This window comes from Artibeus jamaicensis, unplaced genomic scaffold (genome assembly GCF_021234435.1).
Source record: "Artibeus jamaicensis isolate MK-2021 breed Jamaican fruit bat unplaced genomic scaffold, CSHL_Jam_final scaffold_1019, whole genome shotgun sequence".
In the NCBI taxonomy this organism is placed as follows: domain Eukaryota; kingdom Metazoa; phylum Chordata; class Mammalia; order Chiroptera; family Phyllostomidae; genus Artibeus; species Artibeus jamaicensis.
Genome location: NW_026522025.1, coordinates 7,054,438 through 7,077,018, shown reverse-complemented (window position 1 = coordinate 7,077,018; position 22,581 = coordinate 7,054,438). Strand labels below are relative to the sequence as shown.

Below are 22,581 nucleotides of genomic sequence, written 5' to 3'. Positions count from 1 at the left end.
CAAAAAAGTCTTTACACTTGGGGAAGTGGAATTAAGTAATTATCCCAAATCACAGAGAGCTAGGTGTATTATCCAGATGTTCTGATTCCACAAGCAGTTTCAGTACCCAAAGTGAGGCTAAGCGAACAACCTCCAGAAAATGAACATTCCTTCCCATGCCTTCTGCTTGTTCCTATTGCTCTCTAGCACTGGTTGCTCTTGGAGGCTGATGCTGAGCACATGCCATTCTGGGAACAGCACAAATGACTTTTATCTCATGGAAATATGAAATCAGTATTATTTTAGACTTTACTATATCCGAAAGCCCATAACCATAACTACTGAGAGTTAGGCTTCATCTCGCCCTCTGCAGAGGCTAATATGAGGAAGAGGCTGGAAGCCTTGGTATACCTAATGCAGAGTCAGCTACCACATAAATTCCTCAGCATGTCCTTACTCTCTGAGCTGTAGCCTCGTGTGAAACCCATACTTTTTGTGATGTTTACCTTTTAATCGACTTATATACATACCTTTAGATTATAAAAAGTTTGGAAAAGTGTGGAAACTGATGTATTGATAAACAGAATACTTTTGGTAGTACTTCTTTGAAAGCCCAGAGATGATGGGGAAAAGAGTAGGGGAAATACAAAATGTCTTTGGGTAAATATTGAAAACCATAGGCAGAAACTATGATCATCATATTTTTCCAAGCAAAAATTGAGACATGCAATCTTGTAATAGTTTTTATTTTCTCTGATCTCTAAATTGATTCATATGAGAACTTTTTCCAAAAGCATAAAAATAAAATCACATGTAGAAAATATATTCCATGACTCAGCTTTGTTGAAAAGATTAAAACCATATGCAATGCAAAACCCAGCAAAGATATTGATAAGAGGACCATATTGTGTTTATCTCAGGATCTCAAATTCTGAGCCGAGTAGCTAGGCACACAATAGGCATTCTATAAATTGTGGTTAACCAAATGAATCGGTGCTCAGATATCTATTTGTACAATGTTAGAATAGCGAGGATGAGTATGCCCCTAAAACAGCAAGAAAATGCAAGCACATCAAGTAGGGAAACCTGGAAGGAGTGAAGAGAAAGGAGTGTGCATGATTGGTGGCATCCGTTGATGGTACCTGACATGCCTTTGGGCCTAGAGGGCATTTTCAAATGAAAACACTAAAGTAAAAACCATGTCTTTCCTTTCAATAGGGTGTTGTTGCTGGCGCTCGATCCAAAGGAGAACACAAACAGAAAATCTTTTTAACCATTTCCTTTGGAGGAATCAAAATCTTTGATGAAAAGACAGGGGTAAGTAAAAGAATCACATGGCATTGTGAAATTGAATCTATTGAGGGACGTGCCTTCAGAAGCTTCTATTCACTGGGCAGGAATATCAAACAAGCATAAAAACACATAAAGCAACTGACAAACTTGATCAACTGAGATCATCCATCAAAGAGAGGCTCTTCCCCGACTTGGCCACAGTGTGACTGCAGTGTGACTTAGAGTGTAATTGTGATAAAAGTGTTACACAGGCCTGGTAATTGAATGGGAGATTGATGAGTTTTGAAGAGCAGTGGGTAATGTGACAGTCGAAGTTAAATTCCTCTGCGCTGGCAACTTGAATGACATGCGTCCTAGAGGGAGACACATGGGGCTGTTTTGACTCAGTCAAAGCATCCAAACTCTCTTGAGTTTAACCTGTGGAAACTTGTAGTTGCTTTAATCAAAAAGAATAGATGGAGTTTTCTATCTCAAAAAAAAAATCTATCACCGCATGACCAGGAAATGTAAGGGCTGATATGTTCGTTGAATGAATCAAAGAAGTAGTCTGTTTTTATCAACCTCACAGAGGTGATCAGGTCCCAGGCTCATCCTGGGGTTTGCTGGTCATTGTTGGTTCTGCTCATCCGATGGTGAGGGAAAAACAGAAAAAAACTCTATGATCCGTTTTGTCAAGAAGGTGAGAGCAAAATTTTTTCTCCCCAATGGTGAGGGAAAAACAGAAAAAAGCTCTATGATCCGTTTTGTCAAGAAGGTGAGAGTCAAATGGACTTAGTTGTCCTTTGCTGGTCATTGTCGGTCCTGCTCATCCGATGGTGAGAGGGAAAAACAGAAAAAAGCTCTATGATCCGTTTTGTCAAGAAGGTGAGAGTCAAATGGATTTAGTTGTCCTTTTATTTACTCACCTCCACATATATTACCTCCTTTGAACTTCACAAGGTAATTTATCAAGCACTGTATAAACAATACTCGACTAGCCAAGAAAATTAACCATAGTCATTTTGCATAATTATTTACTCCCCTTTGTTCTGACCCATATTAGGATAAAGTATGGGTAGCCAGGTGATAATTTAACAGTAAAAATAGGTTTTCTTGAAGAAAAGTTTCTCCCGAATGACTAGTGGGAGGACAAATACATGGACGCCCATGTTCACAGCAGCATTTCTCACAATGGCCAAAAGGGGGAGCAACCTAAGCGTCCTTCCCTGGGTGAATGGATACATCAACTGTGGTGCACACAGACAATGGAGCGATATTCAGCAGTAACAGGAAGGACATTCTGCACATGCTACAACATGGGTAAACCTTGAGGGGGTTATTCAGAGTGAAATGAGCCAATCACAAAAAGGCAAATTCTGTAGGATTCCACTTACACGAGTTATCTAAAGGAGTCCAGTTCAGAGAGACAGACAGTAAAATGGCTGTTGCCAGGGCCTGAGCGCAGGGGGTGACGAAGACTTGGTGTTTGATGGGGACAGGGTTTAAATTCGGGAAAAAGGCAGTATTGCGGGTGGAGGGCCATGGTGTTTGCACAACCACGTGGGTATACTTTCTGCCACTGGACCACTTAAAGATGGTTAAAGTGGTCAGTTTTTTGTTATCTGTATTTTATCACAATAAAAACAGCTGATGATAACTTCAGTTTATTGAGTGCATGCTAGGTACTAGGTCACTTTACATACATATTAGTCACTTTACATACATTATTCAGTTTTATCCTCACAACACTCCTATGAGATAATAACAATAACAATAATAATAATAATAATAGCTGCCTCATCAAGCACATAATATGTGCCAGACATTGTTTTAAATCCTTTGTAAGAACCAACTCCTTTAATCCTCACAACAACCCTATGACGTATGTAGTATTAACCCTTCATTTTACAGTTGAAAGTATCAAGGAGAGAAACGTTTATTAACTTGCAGAAGTAAGTGGTGGTGGAGACAGGATTGGAACCCGGGCAGCCTAGGACACGAGTCTCTTCACTTCGCTGCAGTGCCTGTTACCTTTCAGGGTAAGGGAGGTTCCCAAGTTCACCTGGCATGTCCGAGACGGAACTGGGATTTAGCCACTCGTTGGCCTGAGTCAAAAACCAATGTGACTGACCTCTCTATGGTGAGAAAGGTGCCTTGCTTGGTAGGAGAGAGTCTGGAATGAAGATAGAAGCGTCCGTAGTGAAGGAACTTGAATGCTGCCAGGGTAAGAGCCTAATGTAAGCCTCTCCTGCCTTCGGGAAGTATGGTTCTCCTTTTCCTGGGAAGACTGTAGTTTGGAGGCCTGTGCTCAGTTTTGAACCACGCATTTTAAAAAGGATACAGGCAAATCCAATCATATTCTGAGAAGAGAGGCGAGGGCAGTTGGGGGAATGGGAAACTGTGCTGAGTCAAGACTTGTCAATATACCCGTGGTTTCCTGGGACCCTGGATGACACCCAGGAGGCAGAGAGCTTTGGGCTCGCAGAAACTTGGAGGATACGGATTCCTTAGCGTGCTTTAGGGAGCTGTGTAATGTGGATCAAGCCTAATTGATTCACATTCCCCAATTTTATGTCATCGTCTCTGCCTTCTCCCCATTCCGTGCCTGCACATCACTGTGTCAACTGATCTAACCAACGAGACAGGAGTGAGGTAGGGAATCTGATGCTTTACCTCATCTGGGGGGCGTATTTTGGGGCTTTGCTATTCCATCATGTACCCTACCATCAAATAGGCTCTGCCCAGATAATTAAAGTTGTAATCACCCAATTTTAACTAATGAGGACAGGTAGTTTATATTCTTTACCTTTATCTAAATTCTCACTCAAGGGTAGCTAAGCTGGCCCCAAAGAAAGATACCACCAAACCTTGTAATACTAGTTTTGATTCTTTAGCTGCACACAAGGAAAGAACAACAGTCAAATCATTATTTCAGCCCCAAGCCACCTGGCTTTTGGAAAAATTGTCAGATCCCTAGTGGAGAATCAGAATGAAGGCAGATCTGAATGTTTTCTGCTTGTCTTAGTCTATGTTAGCTCTGTTTGATTAACATCATGTGTTTGTAGCAGCAACTCCTGCAAACTTACCTTGTCAATATGCCTGAACACAAGTCTGGAGAAAACTGGTAGAGTGCACTGAACATGTTTAGGTCTGAGGTAGAGACAATAAAGGGCAGGGCACCCTACAGGAATAATGTTCACCTCTCCAAAAAGATGTGTAGTAGAAGGTGGGGATCTGTTCTGCTTGACTCAAGGAATAGAACCAAAACCAGTCCATAGAAGTTTCTAGCAAGCAGTTTCAGCTTATGAATAAGAATTTTCTACCAGTCAGAGCTGTTGAACAGTTAGGTGGACCGTCTTCTGTGCAAGTGAGTTCACCATTGCTGGGAGTATTGAAGCAACAACCGCATGATGGGGAAATTGTGGAAGGGGGTCAAGTGGAAATGAGGTGTTGGCCAAAGTCACAGCTAAGGTTATAACTGGGACTAGTTTTAAAATTCTGTGTCTCCCTTAAAGTTATTCTTATAAATATGATTTATCTTCAGATAAATGGAAGTTTTCCAAAATCTTCTTTGGAGATTATGAGCAGGAATAGTTTTCTAACCTCTAGTCATTGCCTGGCAGGGGACCAACAGAACCGTGCAGGATTAGAGTCTCAGTGAAGTGTTCTGTCCTAAATATCAAAGAAATGGAAAACTGGGTCATTGTCATTTGGAATGGCTAATTTTAGTTGTTTATCGTGTCTAAAGTATGTCTGCTCAAGCTTGACTGCACTTTTTTTTTTAACTAAGAAAAGAAACATTGGCAGAACGTGACAATAGCTAGAATTTTAAAATCCAAAAGCTGTCAAAAATGTTTTGATTCCAATTAAAGAGACCCGTTGCAGCAATTTACACCTTGTCTTGAGTTTGAAAGGGTTCTTGATCCCAATCCTTATATGAGTAAATTTTGTTTTATTATTCGCATGTTGCAGAGAATAAGTCAGTATTGAAAGCTGTTCACATTTTCAGACACTGAGGTATTGGTAGTATGTCGAAGGAATCAGTGAGAATGCAGAGAATTTGTAAATTCATTGTGATTAGCAACAGGAGGTGCGGTAGCAAATCAGGAATAGTTTCATGTCAATACGTTACTGGGTCCTCAAATCAGACCAGCACACACCAAGGCAGAAGTGATGTCATGTTTATTTTGCAGATAGGCAACAGGTTCTAGAAGTGCCCCTTACCTGACTCAGAATAGATCTTCCAACTCCAAATCCCGTGTCTCTCCAGGCAAACTATTGAACTTGCTTATCTCCCCATTTATGGTTTTATTCTACAGAATTATAATTTTATGCCATAAAAATCATAAATAGTACAGGGTCCTAAAGATAAGTCTGTCTCTCAGAATAGAGGACAAGGGTTTGCATCAAATTTGCAAGATGGTGAAATACCTTGTTCCCACAATCACATGTGAATTTTGTTTGGTTTAGCCAACACTGATTGAGCACTACTATGTTCACCATTCTACATACATCGTTACGATTCAGTGAAGTGCAGGTGGTATTATTCTCACCATTGTACAGATGAGAAAACTGAAGGCCAAGTAATTTAAGTCACAAAATAATAAGTAGAAGAGTTGATATTCAAATGCAGGTGGGTGGGTCCAGAATCCTTGATGCTATCAAGATACTACTAATAATAACATACCTGTCTTAACAAAAATACCATAAACTAAGTGGTTTATAAACAACAAATGCTTGTTTCTCACATTCTGAGGGCTGGGAAGTCCAAAATCTTGGCCCCACCAAATTTGGTGTCTTTTGAGAGCCCAGTTCTTCATGGATGGTACCTTTTTGCTGTGGTAGAAAGGTCAGGGTACTTTCTATGGCCTCTTTTCTAAGGGCACGTGTCCCATTCATGAGGGCTCCACCCTCATGACCTAGTCATCCCCAAAGGCCCCACCTCTTAATACCATCACCTTGAGAGTAAGAATTTCAATGTATGAATGGGGGGGCATAAATATTCAGACCACAGTAACAACAAATTTTATAAATGATTTCCTTTTATATACAGGGTCTGGCAGATGTAAGGCTTGCTTGAGTGTGGTTGGTAGGGTAATACTGTAGGTGTAATAATTTATAGTTTTAATTTGAACATTTCACCTTAAATGTCAAATGGTGTGCTTGAGTGTGATATTGTTGTGTTACAGAATGACATGCTTATGATTTTGTAATAAAAAAGGGGCGTTATTTGTTCTGGACCCTGTATATTAGAACAGATTCTGTAATAACCCTGTGTTATTGTCACCGTTATTCACTGTCATTCTGATGAGCTTTCCTGAGTGAAGATAAAAGGAATGGAGTTACAACTGGGACTGTCTGGTGGACAGAATGTTGGCAGTAGAACCAGTACTTGGTTCGGCGTCAGCGTGTTGGGTGCCTGTTCTGTGTCATATTATGCTCTGTTTTCCGGGGAGTCAAACAACTATTATGTTTGGTCTTTGCCCCTGAACTGGTCATAGTCAGGTGGTGAAACCAGACTCACACGTGAACTGACAGCTGCTAAGACACAGCTGTGAATGGAGTTGTCAGGACTCAGGGTATCGAGACTGGGCTTTGCCTAGAATATTGAAGAAGGTTTTTACAGAAAAGGACTCACCGACTTGGCAGTGGAGGAGTGACTTGGAGAGGACTGGATGAACAAAGCAGGGAAGAGAAAACTGTATTTCTAAATGCACAACTGTCTAAAAGACAAAAACATGAGTGCTCATTCATTCTTCCCCTGAGCAACTATTACACTGATCTCCTCTACAAACACACAGATGAACAGGCTGTATCTTTTTGTTCATCACTGTTATCTATCTAGTTAGCATAATGACATCTACATAGTAGATGCTCAGCGGTACTGCACAAAAAAATAGACTTAGTGCTTGAGAGTTGGCAAATGTAGACAGAATACGCAGGGTATAGTAGGGCAGAGGTAGAGTGAGTCCAGGATTTAATATTGTCCATCATGATAGAGGGGTAATGGTGTCTTAAATGCAATGGCTGTACTTAAATTTTAGGGCTGATTTAGTAATTTATTCTTCAGTGAAAACCAGATGTCACCTTATCTGTGTCTCATCAAGAAGAGGACTGTTCTTCCTTCAGTTCTAACTGGATGTTTTGAGTATGCTCTGGGAGAGCAGCAGCAGAAGAGGAAAGGAAACTGGTCCTAGGGAAGAAGACAGAGCGGGTGATGAAGGGCCTGTAGAGCATCATGCTGCAACCTGGGGGTGGGCGGATGTCCCTGTCATCCTGGGAGCCACTGAAATAGCAATACAGGACTGGTCTCAGTAATAAATAGTCTCACAAGACTGGTGACATGTCTTTTTGAATTAGTGTTTTAGATTTCTTCAGAGAACTATCCAGAATTGGAAGTGCTGGGTTGTATGGCAGTTCCATGGATATTTTTAATTATTTGAGAACTTCCCCATACTATTTTCTGTAGTGGCTGTACCAGTCAGCATCCCACCAGCAGTGCACAGGCATTCCCTTTTCTCCACAGCCTTGGCAGCATTTGTTACTTTTTGATTTTTTGATGATAGCCATTCTAACAGGTATGAAGTGGTATATCATTCTAGTTCATTTATATTTCCGTGATGACTAGTGATGCTGAGCATCTTTTCATATGTCTGTGAACCATCTGTGTGTCCTCTTTGGAGAAATGTCTATTCAATTTCTCTGACCATTTTTTAACCAGATTTTTTGGGGGTATTAAGTTTCATGGGTTCATTATGTACTTTCACTATTAACTCTTTATCAGATGTACTATTTGCAAATATCCTTTTGTTTGATGGTTTCCTTTGTTATGCAAGACTTTTTGGTTTGATGTAGTCTCCTTTGTTTATTTTTTCTTTTGTTGTCCTTGCCCAAGGAGACATGTCCAAAAAGATATTGCTAAGACTGATATCAAAGAGTAACTGCCTCTATTTTCTTCTAGGAGTTTTATGATTTTAGGTCTTACATTTAAGTCTAACACATTTTGGGTTTACTGTTGTATATGGAATAAGAAAGTGGTCCAATTTCAGTTTTTGCATGTTATCTGCCTCATTTTCCCAACACAACTTATTGAAGAAACTGTATTTACCCTATTGTGTATTTTTGCCTCCTTTCTTATAAATTAATTGACCATATAAGTGAGGATTTATTTCTGGGCTTCTTATTCTATTCCATTGAGCTGTATATGTTTTTATGGCAGTGCCATACTGGTTTGATAATGGTAGCCTTGTGGTATAGTTTGAAATTGGGGCACATAATACCTCCCACTTTCTTCTTTCTGAAAGGTTTCTGTGGCCACCTAGGGTGTTTTTTGGTTCCTACTTTCTCCAGATAAATGACTAGCCTATAAGTATAATGGTATGGTTTATAGAAGCCTTTTTTTTTTATCTTGTCTCATTTAACAGCCAGATAACTCTCGGAGGTTTTTATTAACCCCCTAAACAGATGAGTCAACTAAGGTACAGGCAGGTTAAGTGGCTTGCTCATGACTACTATGTGTAGCAGAAAGTGAATTCAAATACACATTTTATAACTTCCTAAGCTTGTTTTTCTTTCTTCTACTCCAGATATTACTCACTTGACTGGTTCTGTCCCCATAATGGATGTTTTGGAAATTCATGTAGGTGTTTTGCTGGTTACAATCTTTGGGGGAAAGGGTGGTAATAATAGGAGTTTATTAGGAACAAAGGATTCTAAATATTCTGCAATATACAGAACAGTCACACACAACAAAAATGTTTCCTTTGCTCTATGACTTTTTTTTAGATTTTATTTATTTATTTTTAGAGAGAGGGGAAGGGAAGGAGAAAGGGAAAGAAACATCAGTGTGTGGTTGCCTCTCATGTGCCCCCCACTGGGGACTGGCCCACTACCCCAAGCCTGCGCCCGGATTGGGAATCCAACCAGCGACCCTTTGTTTTAAAGGCAGTTACTCAATCCACTGAGCCACACCAGCCAGGGCTGCTCTGTGACTTTTAATCACACACAACAAAAACGTTTCCTTTGCCATATGACTTTTAATGCCCTGACAGATATTCATGTAGATGAAAAACTGTTTATAATTACCTGACTCTAAAATCTCATTCTATTTCACATTTAAGCAAAGTATTTTTGTACCATATCGATAATCCTGAATTTTCCATTCTACTTGGTGAATGGGGATGAACCAGTCTGAAACTTTTCCTTTGAGGAACTTGTAGGACGTAAGATATATATAAATAGCTAAAATTTGTATCAGGAATAATGAATACAATAAGAAAAGCAGATAAAAGTATCACAAGAGATCCAAAGAAGAAACGATTTCTTCCATTTGAACAAAATATGGACTGATTTAGAAAGAAAGGGCCAAACCTTGAAAAATGGTCAGGGTGTGAGTTTGGCAATGTGAAGGGACCAGTGCCCAGTAAAGGGAGGGTCGAGTGGGATTCTCCAGTGGGAAAGTCATGAAGGAGGGCAGCCCTGGGGAGGGGTGACATGCCAGTGGTTCTGGGTAGGAGGACGTGTGATTGCTCAGGGAAAGGTAACTGACCAGGTAGGCCAAGGCCAGAATGAAAGGCCTCAAACATCAAACCAAAGACTTTGGATTGAATCATATTCATGAAAGCATCAGTTATTATTCAGTCTACTCTGTGGCCCTAAAGCTGCACTCAGTATACAGAGAGATAGGTACAGTGATTGTAAGGTCACCCTTTGCTTTTAAGATGCCATTGTGCCAGTGCGTAAAATGTTCCTTTCTTTGTGACTCATTGACATTTGCTGGGAAACTACTGCAGTGACCATACATGTTGTTGATGCCTGTTCTATGACTGTTTTCCCTTAGAGCTGTGCAGCTCACGCCCTGCCCAGCTGCGGGTAGCAGATCGGGCCATTATCATCAGTGGGTGAGCAGAGTGCGGGGGATACTGTCCTACTGTTTCCTGTGCTTACCATTCACGGCCCAGCGTTCATGATTTGCTCAAGGTGACCCCTCCACTTGGAGCATCCTTTGCCCTTTTTACCCAGTGAACATGTCCTCATTTCTAAGGGCTCAGTAATGTCAACAATGATAACAACAGCAACACAGCACAACGGTTATCATTTATCAAGCCCAGGTGTTTCATTAAACTAAGTGCTTACACACTTCATCCTCTGAGCAGGATTCATGCTGGGTCTGTCTGAATCCACAGCCCACGTTCCTCGCTTGTATGGTGCTGGCACCAGAGAGTAGACGTAGTGGAAGGACCATGGATTCCAGATCAGCACTCCCTTGGCTTTACTCCTGACCAGCTGTATGGTTATAAATCAGGGTTTCTTAATGACTTCACGCCTCTTTTACTCTTCTGTAAGATGGGAATAATGAAAGTATCTATATTTAGGGTTAGTGCAAGACTAACTGAGTGTTTAATTCAATCCCCTAAGACTTAGAATAGTGTCTGATATAATAAAAGCTTTAAGTATTAAATAACATTATATTATATGCTATATTGTCTCCTCTCTGGCCCAGATTTTCTCAGCAGAATTAAGAAGTCTTTTTGTGATGCTACTAAAGCATCCTTTTCTCGCTTTCCTCATAGCACATGATTGCCCGTATCATAATGAGTTCACTCACATTCCCCTCAGCCTGCACAGTCCCAGTGTGCCTTGTCTCACCCATTGCTACATGTGCCAGGCATGGTATAGGGCCTGGCATGTGATGGTGATGCTAATTAGACACTTGAGGAAGGAGAGAAGGCAGTCAGGGAGGGATGGGTCAAAAGAGAGGAAAGAAGGAAGTGGAAATCAACTTACAATGAAGTGCTAATTGTCTGGGGCAGATCTGAAGCCCAAGATGCTACATACCAAAGATGCTACCTTTGCCACTGGGGTAGTGAGTATAGAAAGAATTTGCACAGGAGTCAACGTTACCCAATTCTAGGACATCAGGAATGGAAGGTCCCGGGTGCATCCACTAACTCACTCATTAGCAAAGGAAGAAACCTGAAACCCAAAGAGAACAAATGCCGCCCAAGGCTGGGGAGCAAATTATTTGCAAACTGCGTAAAGCTTGAACATCACTCTCTGATGCTCACAAAACAGGAAATAGGAAGTGTTCTTGTTCCTTCCTCCACTTTCTTATTTTGTTTTTCATTTCTCTTTACAGTCTTTTCCTTCTTTCCCGTCTCCGTACTCTTTGTCCAGTCTCTTCAATGTTCGGGCTCCCACATGCCCGACAGCAGCCCCACGTCCATTTGGATATCAAAAAGACTGAACGTCTAAGGGGAAAAGTCAGGTCTCTGTATGTTTAGTGTCTTGTTGGATGATATTGGATTTTAATTTATCACAATAAGAAAATCAATTTATAGCTCAAAACCAACATATTTTTAGAAATTGAAACTGTCAGGAAGCTGCCTCTGTAAGATAATTTAGACAGGAGATAATTTATGACAGGGGGAAAAGGATGTTCACATTACCCTGGAAGGTGAGGCCATGACTATTTTCAAGCAGGTTCGGGGTAAACTCAGAAATGCAATATCTGTCCTGTAATGAATCTTTTTTTTTTTTAATCAATTTTGGTCTTTAAGGAGGTAAAGAGGGAATCTTTTCTGTGCCAGTGGCTTCACATGCTTGCTCTTATTAAATTTAATCCCCCGAGGACTCAACTAAAAAAGTATTATTATTCCTATTTAACAGATGAGGAAACTGAGACCCAGAGTGGTTAAGGGACTTGCACAAAGTCATACGTCCAACAAATTGCAGAGCTGGGCACTGAGCCCAGCATGCACGGTGGGTAGGCCCGTGTTGCTTACAGTGCTGGTGCTGGTGTCTCTCCCCTTCAAGGACACAGTTAGGGCTTCTGGCAAGAAAGTGGCCATTCCTTTGCCTCCAGGGGAAAAGTCAGACTGCCCTTGGGGTTGTCACCAGGCAGACCAGCCCTCTGACTGATGGTCTGTCAGCTATTATTTGGACCTCTGAAGGGGTCCAAGTATGTGGCACTTGGTCTCAGAGTTTCAGAGCCTAACTATGCAGTGTGACATTGGGTGTAGCTCATCTGCTTGTTCTCTGTCACTCTGTGTCCTCCTCTGGAAACTCAGAGTTGTTCTCCAGGCTTTTTCTTAAATATCCAGAGTGTAAACGTCGTGAGCCATATGGTCTCTTGCAACTGTTTAATTTTGCTATTGGAATGGGAAAGTCACCACAGACAGTATATAAACAAGTGAGCTTGACTGAGTTCCAATAAAACTTTATTTATAAAAACACGCAGCTGGCCCACGAGCTATAGTTTGCTGGCTTTATTCTGGATGATTACTGAGGAATTTTCTAACATTCTCATTCTGACCCCATGATGAGCATTCCGGGAGAGGATGTGCTTAAGCTGAAGGAGGCTCTTTATCTTTGGGTCTTTTGTAACTGCTTTTTGGTGGCTGACTTTTGGGATGGGTGTAGAGGTACTTTTTACAAACCTTGAATATAAATACTAAGCTCTGAGGAATTGTATTTGTTTTAGAGCACTAATTGCCAGACACTTTGCTAAGTGCTTCACTTATATTTTTGTCATTACATTCTTGCAATCCATCTAACAGTTATGTTATGATCCCCATCTTACAGAACGGTTAACCGAGACTCATGGAGGTTAGGTCATTTGACTAGGACTACGCTTATATTTTTATGCATTTATTCACTCAACAAATACATTTATTGAGTGCCTGCTATGTGCCAAGGAGTATTCTCAGGGATGTGCATACACTGGGGAATAAAGAGAAGGCCCCTATCTTGTGGAGTTTGCGTTCCAATGTGGGGAAACAAAGAAACAAGACATACATAACTAATATACTCGGGTAGAAAGTAACAAGCGCTCCGGAACAAGAGAAAAATCGAGCAAGGTCACGGCATTTCTCCACTATACTTTCAGTGCCCTTGCAAAAGGGCCTCTGACATATAAGCATTGTAAATCACAAACATTAACGTGCTCTGGGAGCTTCCTGTAGTTTTGAGGGTCAACTGAGTAATGGAGAAAGACACTTCTGAAAATTCTCATCCAAATTCCAGAAGCCATTACACTTGATAAATCAGAGCTGTTCGTTTTAGTGTCTCTGCTTTTATTTAGCCAACTGATTGCTTCATATGGGATCTACTGTTTATTATTTTTCTATCTTGCGCATTTATTTTACATTTTAATTTAAAACTCATTTTCCATGACTGTGCTTTGGTTACTTAACAGGTGCTTCTATTTTTGCGAAGACACTCCGTATGAGAGCTGTGTGTGTCGAGGTGGTGATACAGTAATTAGGTGCAGCACTGATGGGTTCACCGTGTGCTTCCTTCAAGTATTTCTCAGGGGTGGCCTGAGATGCAGCAGCATTAATAGGTCTGGTGACAATAAAGAAATGTGTGTCATAGAAAGTGAGAGATTGGATCGAGATGAGAGCTTGGTAAAATTCACCTGGGGATAGTGTTCTGTCTGGGGAAAGGTACGTGGTGGATCCTATGTGCTAGGTGACCGGTGTCATAGAAAGCAGTCTGTGCATGATGTCAAAAGGCTTGAATTTGAATAGTTTAGTCAGTTACAAAAAGTACAGGTTGAACTGTAATGATAAAAATGACAATGGTAATAGTGATGATAGTAATAATGAAAACAGTTACTATTGTCCCAGATCTTGTTGGAATTGCTTTATGTATTGTCTCATCTCATACTTTTCTAAATCACTGAACCTCTTAGTGGCTCAGTGTTCTCCTTTGGAGTGTGAGAGCTGTAATTAACTAGCCAGTCTTTACAATGATCTTGCAAAATAGAGATATTATCTCTTTTTTATGCAAGGTGGACACTGAAGTTCAGAGAAGGTTGATGAATCACCAAGATGCCTCAGTCTGCTGGTCAAAACCAGGAAACTGGTGTGTGAGTGCACCTTGCATTGATGGTTGGATGTTACCTGGAACAAAACGTTTCAGTGATTCCTGGCTTACTTTTTCACCATTTGTTACAGTGAATGATTATAAATCTTTAAAATTTTAGTAGTAACAGTGAGATAAACCTACTGCCCACACATTTTTTATTGTATACTCACAGCCACTACTTTCTTGCATCTTTCCCGGCTTTTCTATTTTTAAATTTTTTTTAAAGATTTTATTTATTTTTAGAGAGTGGGGAAGGGAGGGAGAGAGAGGGAGAGAAACATCAATGTGTGGTTGCCTCTCACGCGCCCCCTACTGGGGCCCTGGCCCTGACTAGGAATCAAACCTGCAACCCTTTGGTTTGCTGGCCAGCAGTCAAACCACTGAGTCTCACCAGCCAGGGCCTAGCTTTTCTATAGACTAAGAATATCTCCATGCCCTGCTTACTTGCAAATATGAACGCTGGGGAGAAATTTAAACAAATAAACACAGAAAAATGCTAGACAGAGTTATTTGCTGGCAGGGAGGTCTACGACTTTTGGTCATTCTCGCATCTCCCACCTTCTGGCACACGCCAAGTTCCCAGTAGCTATTTGTGCAGTTACACCAACTCTCATTGTAGAGGTCAAGCAGACTCTGATTCACCTCCTTGTCTAGCTGCATCCACCTAAAACCTTTGGCCGCTGTGGCTGACATCTATATTCTATCAATGTTCTCTCACTGAGAAAGGAAATGGCAGCTCCATCCCCTCTGCTGGTGGCCTTGGGTAATACAACCCATTTATTCCAGCCCTCTCTGTTCTTCCCTGGTTCCTTTAACTTCCAGATGAATAGGTTGTATAAAATGTGTTAAAGATTCCATAGATGTATGTTATCTCACCTTCCAGTGTCATTGATGACGTTTAATACATATGCAACTGATTTACCCCATCTTCCCCATCCAGCTTGCCTTGACCTCTTCCCTTATCCTTTTTCTCCTTATCCTTTTTCTCCTACTCTCCTATGCATGTAGATAGTCACTTCTTTTCTTTTACCACATATATTTTCCAAAGACATTTTAAAGTACCTACTATGTGTATGATGTAAAGTATAACTTGCAATAAAAGAAAGATAGTATGTCATGTAAATTGAGGGGAAGGTAGGATCTAACTGAAGGGAAGAAAAGGAACTAAAGTTTATTAAGCACCTACTATGTTCCATGCACTATACTGATATTACTGTATAAGTTTCTAGAGAACAGAAATTCTTGCCTTCTTCCACCCATCCTTTGCAGTGCCAGAATGGGGAGTAATTTCCAGGGGTGGGAGTCCCTTCAGGGACTTGTGGGGTCCGTTCCTCAGAATTTTGGTCGTTGGGCACCCTGGGTCCTGGAGCCTATGCAGGCATGTTGTGACCCAAGGAGAGAGAGGTTAGCCTCCCAGAGCTGGCATGTTGAAGGGATTACACACAGTCTCATTCAGTCCTTGCAATCACACTACGACCTGTAGGTGTTACTAACCACATTGTACTGGAGGGAGCTATGAACATGGGGGTTAAAGAAGAATAGAGATGCTCTGGGCACTGAGGACAGGCTAGTGACTTAATCTGAGTTGAGCCTGTGGCCTCGTGGTCTGTGCAATGAGCCTGATGTCAGACGCTGTGTGCAGCTGTTTCGGCTGCAGGCAGCTCTTCACCATGGCCTCAGCCCAGTGTTTCCACTGGGACCACCGGAGAACTCAGCCTTCCTGCAGCTGCCTCAGTCACACAGCGCAGGGATCTGGCTGCCAGACTGGATTTGACTTCCTGAGCTGTTTAGAAAATCAGGAGATTTCAAATCTGCAAGAAATTACCAGGGAAGCATGGCCTTAATATTTAAATACAAAATGCCTACACCTCCAGAGACAGAGGCCTGAATTTTTCATGATGTCTAGGAGATGTGCAGACTGTTTCAAAATTATATATTTCAAATTTGGAAAATAAAGATTGTACTGTCAATTGTCTAAACTCAAGAGGGTCATAACCTCACTTTTGAAGAGAAAATACTTCATCTTGTGGATAAATGGGTCCTAGGAGAGTGTGTGAGATGCAGATACAGAGATGCATCATCTTACGACTGTGCAGTGTGATGTATCCACCCACATGAATAGACATGCATACTCTTTCATGTTTATTTCTGTGCTGTCAAAGTTTTGCTTGTGCTTGTTCCCACTCACCAGTAACCTGTGGTACAACTATCCTAGCACTTAATAAAAACTTCTTCAACTGACACAGTGACGAAAAGAATCTCGTGTCTGAGAATGCCTCTGTAGTTTTGCAAACACTTTCACTTCTTTCCCTTATTAACTGGTTCCACATTAATCTTACAAGATACATATCGTACATGCGGTTTTACTGGCGATAGACCCGGGTCTCAGAAAGGTGATGGGTGGCTGCCAGTCACATAGTGTTAACTGATGGAACCTAACCCTTATTTATATTTGATGCTTTTCTATTTATAAAAGTAGTGAATATTTATTGTAGAAAAGTTGTAAAGAAGAAATACAAGTGATCTGAAATGCCACCACTTAGACATAAATCTAATCAGCATTTTGACGTACATCCCACCAGTCTTCTCTACACAACCGTAATTTTTCTCAGAATTGAAATTATATTGTACATGCTGCCTTGTAACATACTTTTTCCTCACCTTCATCTTTTTAAAAGTGTTTTACTATAGCATCATTTTAAGTCACTGTAAAGCATTCTAGCATATGAGTAAAACATAATAAACACCATATTGTAAGTACTTGCATCTTTGGACAGATCTTTATACTCATCTGTGAATATTTCCTTCAGTTAAATTATAGAATTAATGGGTCGACACATATGTGTATTTTTATTTTGGTCAAAGTATTGTATGTTCTAGAAAGTTGTACTGCCACATATACAAATACTGTTTCACTATATAATTGTCAGCATGGTAATACACTTATTTTGAAGAATAAAATTTTAAAGTTTTTGATATTAAACTTTAGTTTAAATTCCTCTGCCTTAACTTCTGTATCTGCTCATGATACTCATCGTAGGGCAGCAATATAAGTGTAGAGTCTCTTATACTGATGAGAATAATTATCCCTTGGATTTACCTACAAATCTGAACGATGCCAAAGAGCATTGAGAATGGGCAGAACTGTGATTTCTCATAAAGTGTGACTTATTGATTCTCAAGTTGTTACCTGTCTAAGCCACCATTTGCCTTTGGTCGCACACTTTCTCTGGCCAATATTTAGGGCAATGTTACCAATACTCCATGTATGTGTAAGTGTCACCAAGAAGAAAAAAATGTGACAATCATTATTATTTGAAGATTCCTGATCTTTGACTTTCGAGCAGAATAAGATGTATTTGTATATGCATCCCTCCCACATACACACACAGCTGTACAGCTGGGGCAGGTCATCTCACCACCCTGACCCCGTTTCCTTAGTTATTACACGGTCGTGGGGGGTCAAGGGGACAACTGTGGCCTTCTTCGAAGGTTTGCTGACAATAATTCAGGAAGGTAGAATGCATGTTAAAGTTCCCTACCAATGAATTCTCATTGATGATGTGCAGTATTTTTGTCATCAGAGAAGAATAGAGTTAGCATTCAACAAATGTTTATTAATGAATAAACTCCTCTGATGTTCTTTGCTCTAATACCTTTGTGTAATTTATGGAGAACAGGTTTATTGAGCAAAGGAGCGCATCCTAGGTGCTGCCCAAATTCCGAACTAGTGGGATCTGAAATGATGATTTTAGGGTGGCCTCCTTCAGGAAAGCTCCAGTTTCCCCCGGGGCACTCATCGGTTCTCTTTTCTGCCCAGAACAGCATCTGTGTTCCTGCCACTCAGGTAAGGTCTCCTAGTAGAGAACAGAATACACCTTAAATGCCACTTCTCTTAGTCTTGGAGTACTTTCTGCCTGAATCTGCCTTGGCTTTCAGTTCTCTTTGTGAAACTCTGTGCATATCGTTGGGAAAACTGAAATTCACAGTTTCATGGAGTGTGAAATTCCATCCTCAAAGACCAGAGCTGTGTCAGCACCTTGGACAAGTCTCGTTTTTCTTTTCCTGATCCCTCATTTGTAAAGATTAAACTCTTCTATCAAACCTTTGCCAAGCACGAAGATGAAGCAGAGAAACCCCGTTCCTCCCCAGGACCCACAGTCTGCCAGCTGAATAAACAACGAATTATGTGGCAATGTGATAAGCAAGATCACGGCGTGGTCTCCTCGCTTCAAGTTCATACCGGTGCGCTTCCGTTTGAGTGACCTGAAAAGGAAAGCAAACAGAATCACTTTAATTAAACGAGCAGATGATTTTTAATCGATTAATACAGGGAGTGTAGGTGAAATAGAGATATTGTGTGGAGAAGAGAATCATAGTAATGATCAATCACCTCAGAGGGGAGGGGGAGCAAAAATGCCCTGGGCCTCATCTCCCGCTGACTCCCCACGACCAAAAGGAACCAGCATCAGTTCCAAATACACCCCTCTTTCTTGGCCTTTGCACATGGTGTGTTTTTGTTTTGTTTCCTTGTTCTGCCTGGAGCTTTCTTCCCCTACCTCTGTCCTGCCCACTCTCTCTTCATTGGTCCCTTATCTTGCTGACTGCAGTTTATCCTCCAGGCCACGCTGCTCACACACCTTTACCCCAGGAATCTAGGTTAGTGATCTTCTCTATACTTGTTACAATACTTATTAAAATGTGTTGTGCAAAATGTGGAAGAGACCCAACAGACCAGCAATGGATGAATGGGCAAATGAAACATGGTATATACATACAGTGGAATATTATTCAGCCTTAAAAAGGAAGGAAATTCTGGCACATGCTACTACATGGGTGAACCTTGAAGACGTTATGCTTAAGGAAATAAGCCAGTCCCAAAGAGACAACTGTTGTACAATTTCTCTTACCTGAGATTCCTAGGGTCATCAGATTCACAGAGACAAGGGAGAAGGATGGTTGGGGAGGGGAATAGGGAGTGCGTGTTTCATAGGGGAGAGTTTCAGTCGGGGATGAGGGAAGTGTTGCCACCGACGGTTGCAGGACTGTTGAAGTGCACTTCATGCCACTGAAGTGTACACTCAGTAAAGGTTGAAATGATAGTTCTTATGTTGTGTATCTCGTCACAGTAAAAGTGTGTTGTGATGGGGTGTGTCACGACAGCAGACTGTCTAATACCTTATGCTGCCTGGAGAGTAGGGATCATGGCTTTTTCCAGTGCACTTTCAGTGCTTTGCAGACAGTAGGTACGCACTTAAAAAAAGTTGAAAAATTAATAAATGTAGATGTCGTCCATTATTTCTATATCAGACGAATACCTTCTAATTTTATTGATGAGGAACCTCAGAGAGGAGTGGTGACCTTGCTAATGTCACACGCTAGTACATGCCCCAGTCAGCATGGACACCCAGATTTCCTAACTTCCATCCCCAAATACTGTTTTCACAGCGCCAGCCTTTGTTTGCCTTCACCTTCTACAGACAGGTAGCTAGAACCAGAGAAGGTAGGTGCAGATGAATGAGACTGCAATTTCATGCCTTTAAGTTGAAAATGATTTTAGGAAACTGAAAAGGTGGAAGAGGAAGGGCAGAAAACAAGGCTGATACAAGACTTCCCCTGGGATACTGTCACTTTTCATTTGCTTATTATTTTTTCCAGCCTCTTGCCACGTGACCAAAAGCATTGGAACGGGGAGATTGATTGGGCAGTTCTTTCCCAAGAGCTGTAAGGGAATCCCAGTCTCTTAGGCAATTTAGCCTGGAAGTGGGGTTTGCTATAGGGAACAACCCACGTGGCTGGGGAGGAACAAGATTTAATAGGCCTCTTCCTACCCTAATTGCTAATCTTCCTTGTGGGAACCACCTTCTTGTGCTGCATTAAAGACTCCATTAATTTGTTTATGTATAAATTCGAGCTACTTCTGTTTTTGCCTCACTTCTAAGAGGCCCCCATTCAAGAGCCCCTGGCTTGTAACAGCCATTAGGATTTACTGATAAGAAAGATGCATTATGTGTTTTATTACCTTGTCTGTGGAGCACATGTGACAACTATAAAGTTCGTTCGTGTGTAGTATGAATAACTGTCAGGGTAATTGATAAAGTACCCTGTAATAACGGTAGCTACAATGGCAGTCCTACACACTGAGGTCTCTCAGTGCTCCAGAGGAGGGGGGAAAGGCACTAAATAAATCCAGCCTTTCGGAAATTACTGGCATTCAAAAAAAATAGCCAACCAGAATCCTTAGGCCTGCATTTCACTTTCAAGTGTAATTATTTTATGTTGCAATTCATATCTGCTGACACATTGGAATCAACTCAAGTAAAAGAATGCCATAAATCTTGCATTATTTGGATTAAGCACTTGTTGGCGGCGCTGGAACAAGTCTGGGAGGAGGCTTCCCCTGTGTGTAAATAGTTTAAGAGAATCAAGTGGCTAGAAAAGAGGTCGAGCCAGTTAAGACAAATGGTCCACCGGCAACCACCCAGCCCATTTGGAGTATCCATAGAAGTGAGAGGCCTGCGGATGAATTGTGGCTGGCCATTATAATAATATCAATAACAATCAAAGCTGATGCTCTCACTCAGTGGGCTTCTGCTAAGTGCCAGCTACCTAAGCATAGTAGCCTTTATTCCTCAAAACATTTGTACATGGGAGGTAGCTGTGTTAACTATGACATGCTGTTTAACTTTTTGGTGACCCAGATTATTCATTTGGCATTGGAATAATTACCACAACCCTCACAGCCCTCAAAGGGCTGTTGAGAGGATTAAATTAAGTTATGTGTGGCAGTGCCTGGGTCAGCGCCTGACACACGGTCAGTGCTCAGAACTGTGAGCTGCCATATCATTTTCACTTTACAGGTGAGGAAACCAGTCACAGAGACATTAAGCACCTTGCCTGAGGTGATGGATGAAAGATTTAAACCTGGTTGGTTTGTTTTAATTCTCACCTGAGGATATTTATTGATTCAAAAGAGAGAGAGACACACATACACACAGAGAAACATCGATGTGAGACAGAAACATCGATCGGGGATCAAAGCCACAACCTTTTGGCTCCAACCAACTGAGCCATCCAGCCAGGGCTGAACCTGGGTTTTTGAAAATTCTGAAGTCAAAATTTATTCCATGTTTGCTGTTTGTCTGCTACATGTTTCCCCATGTTAATGTCACACATCAGTCTTTGTTCTGACTTCTGAGCACGGAAGCCTGGAGCTCTCTTCTCTAACCCCCATTGGTCTCTCAGGCTGTTCAAAGCTGAGGGGGAGGGGATGGAGCAACCTCTTCACCTGGGATCTGCTACTACCTTAGTACATGCTGTGTCTTGTCCAAATATGAATGAATGTCACCCCTTCACACTGCCAATCTGTTCCACAGTAGGATCTGCACTTCCTCCCCGCCCATCAAAATCTGTTGGATGTAGTCATAGCAGCTCTACACTTTTACTACAGAGTCTGTAGGAATGATGACTAGCCGGCCACGGCCATATTTTTCTTCATCAGCTGTTTTGCAACTGAACTTGGCCTTGTAAGCTGGAAAAACTATGAGAGAAGAAGATACATGCCACCACCCTCTTCCTTTACCTGTATTCCTCACAGTGAAAGATGAATGCCAACTCTTTCTCCGACTGACCCGTGCCTCCTTAAACGTCACCAGGCTCCCGTTTGCACAGTTGTGCGGGCTGTGTTCCTCGGCGCTGACTGCACACCCACAAAGCCAGCAGGCTGTGGGTCCAGAGTGGTGCCCGCACCCACGTCAGCACTGGCCTGTCACGCTCCTGCCCCGCCTTCTTGAACACCTGCCATCTTCATGAGACTTTACAACTATGGCTGGGAGGGAGTGGATTTTAACATTTAAGAAAGATTTTTACTGGGAGGGGACTATAAAACAGCTTAGACACACAGAACCAGTGCTTGAATCGGTAAAGCATCAGTGGAGGAAATTCAAGTGCAGTGCTAGTTCCACTTGTGAGCTGTGTTATCTTGTCAGGTTATACAAATGTTCTGGAACTCAGTTTCTTTCATTTGCAAACAGTCATACACATTGCACTGTAGATGGAATTACCATATATACTATGCATGTCAGAAATGCCTTGAAAACTACAGAATGCCCTGCAAACTGTCAATTACTGGGAAGAGAGTAAAATTTAAGAACTGAAGGTAGAAGTTTATGGTGTGGCTGTATAATCAGCTGTGTGTTCTTAGGCGTTTAACAACTCTGAGCCTCATTTTTTCATCTGTAAAATGGGAAACATAGTCTTACTACCACACACCTGTTTCACAGAGTGGTTGGAAAACTCCAATTTGATGCAACTGAAGTGTTTGTTTAAAATTGAACTCTGTGGAACTGCTTTTTGACCCAGTGATTCCACTGCTCGGATTGTACCCTAAGAACTGAAACACCAATTCAAAAGAACCTGTGCACCCCAGTGTTCATAGCAGCACAATTTTACAACACCCAA

At 41.4% G+C, this 22,581-nt stretch overlaps 1 protein-coding gene across 5 annotated transcripts in view; it reads left to right on the top strand.

The window, feature by feature from the left end:
- Nucleotides 1–22,581, top strand: part of DAB1 (DAB adaptor protein 1) — a 1,235,135-nt gene that overhangs the window by 1,102,057 nt on the left and 110,497 nt on the right. For all 5 annotated transcript variants that reach the window (XM_037148509.2, XM_053655463.1, XM_053655462.1 and 2 more), the window contains one exon: nt 1,198–1,296. In XM_037148509.2, coding sequence (XP_037004404.2) covers nt 1,198–1,296 — 99 coding nt within the window. The remainder of the gene's footprint in view (nt 1–1,197; nt 1,297–22,581) is intronic.